The sequence below is a fragment of the Onychostruthus taczanowskii genome, unplaced genomic scaffold (genome assembly GCF_017590055.1).
Source record: "Onychostruthus taczanowskii isolate IOZ18803 unplaced genomic scaffold, ASM1759005v1 scaffold44, whole genome shotgun sequence".
NCBI classification, from domain to species: Eukaryota; Metazoa; Chordata; class Aves; order Passeriformes; family Passeridae; genus Onychostruthus; species Onychostruthus taczanowskii.
The window spans coordinates 5915660-5926716 of NW_024501903.1; the positions used below are offsets into that span (position 1 = coordinate 5915660).

At 45.4% G+C, this 11057-nt stretch overlaps 1 protein-coding gene across 1 annotated transcript; it reads right to left on the reverse strand.

Annotated features, from left to right (window-relative positions):
- Window positions 1–755: 755 nt before the first annotated feature.
- Window positions 756–6849, reverse strand: FZD4 (frizzled class receptor 4). The gene is made up of 2 exons (XM_041414072.1): window positions 6497–6849; window positions 756–5298 (listed from the first exon to the last, which is right to left on the reverse strand). The coding sequence occupies exons 1-2, from the start codon at window positions 6626–6628 to the stop codon at window positions 3970–3972; spliced, it is 1461 nt and encodes a 486-aa protein (XP_041270006.1). The 5' UTR covers window positions 6629–6849; the 3' UTR covers window positions 756–3969.
- Window positions 6850–11057: the final 4208 nt, after the last annotated feature.

The following is an 11057-nucleotide window of genomic DNA, read 5'->3' on the forward strand; positions in this document are numbered from 1 at the left end:
GCACACAAAAGGTAACTCCTTGCTGTCCCCATGCATCACAACTGTGAGCAGTAATGACAAACAGGAAAGAAAAGTAGAGCATTAAAAAGCCCAAATTTTTAGAAAACCATGTAGACATTCAATGCAATCTTTCCTCTGAAGGGTTGAAATCACTGAAATCACCCATAGGAATGAACTCATTTCAAGCAGGTTACTAAGATTAGGATTTTCCCCTTCCAAAAGGCACTAATAGTTCCCATACACTGAACAGACCAGTGGTGATGCTGCCCTCCTCTACCATACGCTCGGGATCCGAGCGCTCACGCTTTGGATGTACGCATTCTGTAACACCTGGAACAAAAGGAGCCTTACAGGAGGTACTGCTCTTCTCGAGCCACATCACAGCAGTGCTAGAGCAGCAGTGGGCCGTGTTTCTGCCTTGCCGTCCAGCTGGGCTTTGAGGACATGCTCCCACAACACCAAAGCTCCAGCTGCAGCCCCAGCCAGCACCCAGAACATGTGTGCTGTCTTTGAAAGGGTTTCTGTCCACCCCATGAGCAGAAGCATGAACATACTTTCACCGTTTCCCAACGATGTCTTGTTCTCGGTTATTAGATCCAAACCACACAGGATTAACCCATTCAAAGCATCCTTTCAGCACAGCATGAGCATTTCAGTCCTTCTTCCTTCAGGGCAAAAAAGCACTTCCAACAATGCTGAAGCCTATTTAAGAAACAAACTCACCAAAAATGTGAAGGCTGCCAGGAATTCTTTAGTTATTCACAGAGGTTAAAATTTTATTTTGATATAAAAATTAAATAGCAAAGTTGTTTTGGTTTTTTACAGTGATAAATTAGAAATTTACAGTACATACATTGAAGTAGATATATTTTCTGTACACCCCAAAATAATCAGTGTCTATTTCCTTAAAATTCAGAGAAAGGAGCTAACTTGTCTGTTTAATGTAAGAGCTAAGCTTGTACCTCTCTGGCAGACGCTTCTGAAACCTGCAGTGCCAAGAGCACACGCTGAAGGGAGAGATGGGAGCAGGGACTGCGCAATCGAAGGAAACACCTGCAAAGTTTCTGCTTGTATAACCACAGCAACTGCACTTCCGAGACAGGATTAGTCACACCGGCTACGGCTTTAAGCTCGTAACAATGCTGAAATGAGAGAGCTTCAGAGTTGCTGATACCCGCCCGCTCTTGCTCTTCCCAAGTGCCAGCTTTTAGGCTGTCTGCTGCGTCTTCCCACTTGCACAGCCCTGACACGGAGCCAGGTAAATGCATGGGCGTGAATACATCAGTGGAATGGTTTAATTGGTGCAACCACTAATTCCACTTGGGGTCAGTACAGCGTTCCCCCAACTGCTGGGGAAAGATGTGTCCTCGGGAAGAGCAGCTGGCGCCTCCCCCCAGCCCACCTCTTTCCCACAGCATTTGAATTCCTCACATGTTTTAATGGAATATCCCTGCAGGTCCCTCCTAGGGCTACACAGTGCCATCCTCATCCAGCTCACTGTGTCTCACATGACCAGGGGCATCCCTCTGTCAACAGTTGACAGGGTTACAGGCAGAGATGCAAGGGTTTCATAAAAAGGCACTATTTCACATTCACTTCTGTGTACGTAACAAGGTTAAAAATGCCATTTATTGAATCATTCTGCTCAAACATGGGTCTTATTATCCAAAGCCTTTCAGAGTGAAGCACACCTTGAGCGAACATGACACTTTGGCATGGCCAAATACTAGGTTACAGAAAAGGGTCATACTGCATCCTTGCTCCTTGAAAGCCAACATACAGCTGCTGACTTTACATTCCTCACTGCGCCAGCAGAAAGACTGCGTGATGGAGAAGCTCAGCCATCTGAAGATCTCACACTTGCAAAACTCCTCGTCCACAAAGGAATAACCAGATCCAAACACAACACTAACAGTGAGAGACTTTATGGAGAGGGTGAAAAGGCCCAGCTGGAATGTGGTGTTGGCCAAGACAGTGCTTGTGTGTCTTGAACAGAATGTGTCAAGTTGTCACTTGTTCTGCTGGAGAGGGAGCCCAACCGCAAAGACTGCCATTAGGGTTTGTTTGGGGTCTGGATTTTGTTTGTAAAAGAAAAAAAAAGTTCTCTAGCACATGTTTCAACACTGACATTGAAACAATACATGCTTCTGGGATGGATTAGTGCTCACTTCCAGAGCTGGAGCGAACTGTGGTTTGGGAAGCACATGGGCACCTGTGTGGAAAGCAAGTACTTTAATAAAGCAGCATCTGTTCTCAGCTGCCCTGGAAGATCATGGGAGCTGGGGCACCAGGGGGATGCTTTACAGCTGATCAGGTTCCACACAAACAAAGGAAGCAAAAGCTTGGGGCACATAGATAAAATCAAATGTGTTTCAAAGGGACAGAGCATCATAAGAGTGTTCTCTTAAGTGCTTCTAGGATATTTGTATTTGCATCACCTTTCTTACAACCCCCTGACACTACATTCAGCTCCCCACAAGCACACGGTGCCTTCTCAAATAAAAGAATAAGAAATGCAATGGTTTCTTTCAATCATTATTCACCAAGAAGTTAGATTTCTTGGGTCCCTTTACAAAAACTGTAAAAGTCTTTGTTGCTCCTGAGGACTGAATGCCTGCTCACATTCTGTGCGTAAATACACATTAAAAAACCGTCTCCATAGCTGTCAGTGAGCAATTGAAGCATCGTTGTGAGACAGTCAGCTGTACTGCAATGTCATGGGCTGAGAATGCTCTTTTAATTGCAACTGACACACATAATTATACAACTGATCTGTGTGAACACGAGGTTGCCAAGGAACTTAACATTTTGCTTCTCCCCAGACTGGCGTCTACAGAGGAGATACCATCACACTGAATGAAACACATTAAGACTTAATTACTTCATGCAATGAGTCTCCAGAGTCAAGTAAGTTTGCTTGGAGAAACATGGCATTGTTTGAAGGTACCTTCAACTAATTTTTCTCTTTCCTGGAGGAAAGAACACTGTAGAGTTAAGACTTTTTTTAAAGCTAATAAATGCAGCAGAATAAAGTGTCTGCTAGAAATAGCAGGAGCACCTGAAGGGGCAGGAATGGAGGAGATGGATAATGATAATAGATGCAGAAGACCATATACAGTTTCTCACTCTGAGCTGATTCCTCCACTTCTGAGGATGGCCTTCAGTAAAGCTTTTAGATTTTATAAATATTGATAGAACCACAGAATAACTGAGGTGAGAAAAAACACAGGGAGGTTCAAATTCCCACAAGGCAGAATCAACTCTCCATTCAGGCCAGGTTATAAATGGCAAAAAGAATGAATCAAAATTATTATTAGGCCATTAGATGCCTGAAAAGTCATCCTCACTAATACGTCACTAAATCCTACTCATCACCGGTAAGACCTGGAAAGTCCAGCTACTATTTGTTTCAGGACACAATCCCTGACTGAATTGTACAGTGTATTGGAACACCAGAATTCCCCAGGGCATAAAGACAGAATCCTCATCAAGTGCTTCCTTCTCAGTGCTGAACTTGCAAAGAAGACATCTGACTGAGGTCCTGCTCCATCTTCTGGTAACTTGGTAACTGGACCCAAATTAAGCACAGAATTTGTCCCTGGACTGCCTTTCCACCATCAGCTGTAAGACGATGAAAGGAAAACATCATCTCACAGCTATGGGCTACAGCAGCTCCATTTCTAAAGAGTTCAAGACTTAAAAAGGAAGATAACATGTTTAGCTATTTCACAGCTTTTAAAGCCTCCCTGGGCTCTCCTATTTTGGGTAGCATGGTTTATGGCTATTGTATCTGCAGCATGATCCTTTTGCTGTTTATTCTTTAAGGCTTTTTTTTTTTTTTAATCCCATCCCCAGAGACAGGTTGTGTAACCATCCCCCTACTCTATTCCCAACATTTACACAGCAATGCTTGCACATGATCAGTCCTTCACAGGAGAGCAGTCAGACCAGCGGGATGCTGTCCTTTTCTCATACCACGGTCTCGTTCCCTTTCCCAGGTTTCACCCATCCGTCTGCTCTCTTCTCCCGTTTCACTTTCCCTGAGTTCACCAGTCTGTTGGAGCACTTCTGCCATGTGTGCAGAGTTTTGGCTGACCAGATCCACATACCTGATGTAATACCCACCAGGAGGGACATGAAAATTTTGAGCATCTCCACTGCCATATTGGAATCATCTGCCGAATAGCGGAAAATGGCCCAGTTGGAGATTTCGTAGAAATAACAGGCGATGACACACGTTGCTGGGACGGTGTACAACACTGAAAAGACCCCAATTTTGACCATCAATCTTTCCAGTTTGTCAGTTTTAGTTCCATCTTTCTGGAGATTAGACCTGATTTTAAATAAGGCCACAAGTCCTGCTGCAATGAATAAAGTCCCAATGACCAGGTAGGTAAAAAGCGGAGCCACAACAAAGCCTGTCAGCGCATCCAGGTTCTGGTTCCCAACATAGCAGAGGCCGGTGAGCTCGTCTGCGTCTACAAGTCTCATAATCAAAATGACGATGGTCTTCACTGCTGGGATGGCCCAGGCTGCGATGTGGAAATAGGAGCTGTGCATTTCGATTGCTTCGTGGCCCCACTTGAGTCCCGCAGCCAGAAACCACGTCAGTGTCAGAATAACCCACCAGATGGAGCTAGCCATCCCGAAAAAGTACATCAGCAAGAAAATTATCGCACATCCTGTATTCTTAAGACCTTCTTGGATAAGAACAGGTTCTGCTGCCTCTTCAAAATCACAGGATATCCTTTCCCGGCCCACAGTTAGCCTCACAATGTAAGCAATGCTATAAATATTGTAGCACATGCTCAAAAATATGATTGGCCGCTCTGGGTAGGAAAATCTGGATGAATCAATCAGGAAGGTCAGGACTGTGAAGGCAGTCGAGATGAAGCAAAGACTGGCCCATATGGCCATCCAGATATCTGTGAATTCCTTAGCTGACCTGCTGTACAGACCAGCATCGTAGCCACACTTCAGGACGCAGCTCAAGCTTCTCTTCACCCAAATGTACTGATCTGAGTTAGATCCCATGCCGTGGCACTCTTCTCCAGGCTGCAAGGAGGTCTTGCTGTGAAGGGGAACCTCTTCATCTCCTGGGCCCTCCATGCACATGTGGTTGTGATCATTCTGGGGTGGGAATTTGCTGCAGTTTAGGCTTTCTGGCCAGAAAAACCCAAATTCTTTTAAAACAGGTTCACATCTTCTTTTGACAGAGAGGCACATGCCTCCACAAGGACCTATGGGGATGTTAATCTTCTCTGTGCACATCGGCACATAAACTGAACACAGGAAGAACTGGAAGAGAGAAACAGAAATCACAAGTGTGTTGAGGGAAAATGAAACAGGTTGCAATATAACAAGTTTTCTTTTTTTTCTCATTTTTAGCAGTAATATTTGGTCCTTTCCCTTAAAAAAAAAAACAAAAAAAACCAAAAAAAACCCAGGAAGCAGCAAAAAACAAATAAACCAAGAACAGTAAAAACAAAAGAGAGAAAAAACTCAACAATGTTGTCTTCTTTCAGTTCAAATGTGGTCCAAAGCCAAAGTCTGACAATTTTAGTCCCCAGATTAGCTCATGTAAACTTAGCCCATCAGTTCCAATGAAGCAAGTGGGATTTAGCCAGATTTAAACATCGAAGGTACAATTTAAGAAAGCAGAAAACCAAATTAAAGGGGTTTAAACAAATACACATATTTGTTCTGAGCATTGCCTGGATATTTCAGCTAAGAAACAAATAGGAGGAAAAAAGCATTTCTTGAAATACTTTGGTTCACGATCTTATTGTAAAAGAAAAATGTTTTTTCTTTTACAATAAGTTCACGTATGCATTTGCGACAGTAATAAAATATTGTAGTTTTCTCGTCTTTTGAAAAATAGTAATTCGGCGACGCGACACCGTGAGAGGAATTGCGTGCTGACTCGGGAACTCTGCCCCGAGAAACAAGCTGGGTTTTGTTTGAGGAAATCCATGCCCGTGGGGAGGACAGAGATCCTGCCATTCGCCTGGGAAAGAAACTTTCGCGGCGAAGCTCCCGGCGGGTCCCGAGCTGCCCCAGCTCCCCGCGGCCAGCTCCGCTCGCTCCGCATGGAATCGGGCGCGGCACCTGGGGCACGGCCGGCACGGAAGGCAGGGGCCGGGAAAGCTCCGGGAGTCGCGGCAGCCTCCGCGGGCGGGCGGGCGGGGGGGGACCGCGCTGCGGAGGCGCTCCTGGCCGCGGGCAGCCGGGACACCGCCGGGACACCGCCGGGACACCGCCGGGACACCGCCGGGACACCGCGCCTCCGCCCAACGTGAGCCGCGCTCCCTTCCCAGCCAGCCAGGAGCGACACTGCGAGGCGGCGCGACTTTCGGGCTGGGTTAGTACCGAGCCGAGCGGATGGGGATGAGGATGGGGTGCTGGGGGACAGCAGCCGGCCCGGGGACCGCCGGCCCCACCGAGTGTCGTCCCCACCTTGCCCACGCACCCAGGTCCCCGCGGAGCCCCGACGCACCTGGAGCTGGCTAGAGCAGCCGTACTGGATGAGGGGGGTGAAGGTGGTGAGCTGCAGCTCCGCGTCCGCCTGCAGCTCGTGCCCCACCAGGTTGGGCATCTTGGTGACATTGTAGCCCAGGTTCTGGCACATGGCGATGCGGATGGCGTCGCAGCGCCGCTCCTCCTCGTCGCCGAAGCCCCTGGCCCCGCCGAGCAGCCCGGCCAGCAGCACGGCCAGCAGCCGGGCGCGGCCGGCCGCCCCCCCGCCGCGGGAGCCCGCCCCGCGCAGCGCCCGCAGCGCCTCCGCCCTCGGCACGGCACGGCACGGCGCGGCACGGAACGGGGTCCTACCTGCAGCGCGGTACCGGGGAGTCCCCTCCGACCCGCTCCCTGGGGAGCTCCGACCCTCACCCGCAGCCCCGAGGAGCGCACTTCCACCGGCTGCATCTCAGCGCGCCTCGCAGGGGCCCCTTCTCCTTGGCGCCCACTACCTGCGTTCCCCATCCTGCATCCCTCAGAAGCCCCCGGGGATACCTGTCCGTGTCTCGTCTCCCCACAACAGGTCCCCGCTTCTGTCCCGTGTGGCCAGTGCCCCTGGGAGACATCGTCACTATCCCCTGAGTTCCCACCGTGAGTGTTGGTCCTAGGGGCTCCCCAAGTTCGGCTCCACAAGGACCCCGTGCAGATGTGTTTGGGCTCAGCAGATGTATTTGGGCTCACCGTGCCGCAATCCTCCCCTCATTTCTGGCCTTTTTCCAGCCCTAAGTGCTCAGCTCTTCCACTGTGGGGTTAAAAATATCCGGGGTGGCTTTCTAAGCTGCTGTTTTGTCTTCTCAATGGGTTAAAATGCACCACTGGGTCACATCTGGGCTGTAGCATTGTTTGTTTTTTCACTGGGGCCATGAAACCTGTAGGGCACTGCTAGGTACCTCCTGGCATTTGTATAAATCCCTGTAAAATAAGTACATGTGGATGAAGCATTTGTGAATTTAGGAGGAAAGGGCTGGATGATTAAGCAGACCTTTAACATGTCAGCAGGAATAGGGATTAAGAGCAGAGAAACAAGACTCACACTTAAATTCCCTTGATATTATTTACACCTGTAATAAAATCTAGTTGAGCTGGTTGTGCCTTTAGCAAAAATATGTCATCTATTAATGAATTCTTTGTAAAGCACTTTGAAAATATTTGTAAAGCCCTGGTTAAGCAACCTCCTTCTGTGTGCACGCAGCATGTGGCATGTGCATGTGCTCCTGAGGGTGTCTGTCACAGGCAGCCAGGCCTCTGAGTGCACCTCGGGGCCTTTGCTGCTCCCCATCATTCCCCAGCTCCATTGGTCAACCAAGACTGGGACTAATGGGATAAGCCACCCCTCAGCTATTGCTCCTTACCAAGCGCAAGACTGTAAATCACAGCAAAAGCCGTGCTGTGAAGTGCTCTCTGCTCACTCACTGCAGGTTTCCCCTCTGAGGCTCCGTTGCCAGTGTGGTTTATTTACCTCAGAGAGGGGGGAAACTGTGTGTGAGCTGTCCTGGGACATTGCAGGGACTGATGGGCATTAACGTGCTTTCCTCTAGCAAGATGGTGCTTTGATTGAGGTCTTGTGAGCGTAGGTGTTTACAGAGCTCTCATTGCTGCAACACTTTACATCTAGCTTGCATAAACAGTGTCTCTAACCTCACAAAATCCTTGTGAGGCAGACAAGTAATATTATCTTAACTTTTCAAACACAGAGGCAGACAGTCCCAAGGTTAGTCAAGGAGCCTGCAATGGAGTCAGCAACCCAACCATATCATACAAAGCCCATATTTACCTGCAGGCATTGGTGTCTGCACCCAGCAGTGCTCAGCTGCTAATCTGGATGGGTGATAATGCTGTGAATGCACACGGTGTGCTGCACATGTCCACCAAGCTGTTCCCAGCACTGCCAAGTTTACTTTCCCTAGCACACAAGTTCAGGGAATGGGTGATGGGTGCTCCCCATGCAGTCAAACACATCAAAGTAAGAGGCAGGCTTCCATGGGAGAAGGTTTTGGTTGGAGTTTATTTTTTTTCCAAATTATGTAGGAAAGAAGGCTAGAGGGAGAATCATAGTGACCTTAAAAACTATGCATCTTTGTTTCAGTATATGAAACCCCTTTTCATCTGCCATCTCCTGCTGCAGTTAGGTGCTGATTTTGAAGCAGAGTTTTCTGCTACAAGAATAAGGCCTTTGCCTAATGCCCATGAAATAAACCACCTACTGCATATTCAGAAATTACAAAGCAAAGCCCTTGGCCCATGAACCTAGTCCTTGGACTAAGCAAAACTACAGTGGACACAAGTACCTTTGTAAAAGAAGAACTTCTCACCCCAAAAAAACTCCTACCACTATTGCCTCTTCTTTGAGAATACAAAATAAATATTAGAAAGTGCTGCACTGCTGTGTTTGCTTTGGAAAGTCTTTTTGATAATGGGAATTAGTTTTGAAAACAAGAGTGCTGTGAGAGGCAGTGGCAAATCGTATGAGAGGCTGGAGTTGGAAAAAATGGTAATTAACCTGCTTTGAACCTTATGCATATAACAGTGATTCAATGTCAGCATGATAAGCATGTAGATAACATTTTCTTTAAACAGATCAAAATAGGAAAACTCCTGGATAGTGGATTTATAGATTCTTGGATTACTGGGCAGTGTGAGACACTGGCCTGAATCTGGCACAAAAAAAGCTATATTCCTTCCTCAATTATTGATTGCCTGATTTGCAGTGTATTTTTTTTTATAAATTTGATTTTGAGAGTTCTTTAGTTAAAGGATCAGCAGGCACCCTTACAGTTATTATTTGTTGTCACCGCCAGTAATTACGCTTGGTTTCTAGTATGAATTATCTTCAGCTTCCAGCCACTGACTTTTGTTCTATCTTTGCTGGGCAGGTTGAGAAGTCATTATTTGAGCTTAACCCTGCAGGTAATGTCAGGCTGTGATTAAGTTACCTTTTGGCCTTTTTTAGTAATCAAAATAGATTGAACTTCCTGAGTTTCTTATGGTAAGGCGTTTTTCCCAATTCTTTAATCATACTTTTGATTTTAAAGGAGCAAGATTTTACCATGCTCTTTAAATACCACTTTCAGCCCAAACCATCCTTTAAAGTATAAATAGATGTGTCTGAAGTAGTAGTTGAAGCATCCTTGGTCCCTTTAGAGTCAGCTAAAGTCAGGATAGACAGACACTTGCAGAAGCAGCTTACATAATAGGAATGACATTAATACAAAATCCTACTTATTATTATCTTGTTTTTAGTACTTCCCCCCTACATTTGTATGTATTTTTTTTGCATATTTATTAAAGCCATGGGCATATTTTTACACTACGAAAATAAATACTATGATCTCTGAATCTTCCACTGATTTGTAGGTCATCTAGGAAGGTTCATAACTCCTCCCTGAACATTTTCAATGCATCAACATTTGCCTGAAATCTAATGATAGAACATTCAGTTCTCAGCTCAACTTTCCCACTGGAGTGATACTCATGTCAGAAGCTCAGTCCTACAAGACAACCTTGCTTAGACCTCCAAGGACATGACCGCTTGCACTGCATTGCAAGGAGAGCCAGGAGGACCGATGCCTTGTAGGCAGATTGGAGAAAGCTTGGGTATCCTGTTGGTTTTCTAAAAAAAAGATGGATACCACATTATTAGTGGATACCACATTAGGATGTGATTATTTTAACCAAATATAGATGTCAGCTTTTAGTCAGATGAATTTCATTCTAGAAATGTCTTTCTCAGTTGACTGTAAAAGGGATGTAGGATGACCAGCTCGGAGGTGAAAACTCTCACAGAGGTGTCTAGTGCTGGATAAGAACAGTCCCTGCCTCCCAGCCAATGTCCTGCGAACTGATGACAGAGAATATTGACATTACTTTCCAGAAAGTTCTTTTAAAGACATTGTATACAAGTCAAATAAACATATAAGGATTTTAAAATGTGTAGCTTCTAGAGCAGTTTTGGGATACTGAAATTTTAAGAATGACTTAATTACTATTAGTTATCTCTGTGATAGAACTCATCTCATATGTATTTTTTCAATATACAACAAAAATGACTGTTGGACCTAGCTGTTACCTGTTTTGTTTACTGACAATTCCACAACTTCTCTCAAGTAACAGACTCCTACCATTAATGGCTTTCTTTTAGTCTCAATTTACATAAAACAATATTGTCTTTGAACATCTGTCCATTAATTTTTTTGTTTTGTATATTTTATCACATTCTTGTCATTCCTTTTGGATTTATATTCTTTCAAATCAGTGTTTCCTTCATACTCTTTGACATTTATGCTTTTACTAAACTTAATTAACTTTATAATTTTAAAATTTTATTAAAGAACTAAAAGAAAAATTTCTATCTGAATTCCAGTTGCATTTTTTAGTCAGGACCTTCTTTCTCAAAATCAAGACCTAAATCAATCACCTACTTTATTCAATGATGCCTTTGCAAGCATCTAGTAATACATTTTAAATGGTTTCCTAATTGCCATTCACAAGCTAAACATAAGTTTTCTCCCTTACTTCTGTACTTCATGAGGCTGCCTCTTTTA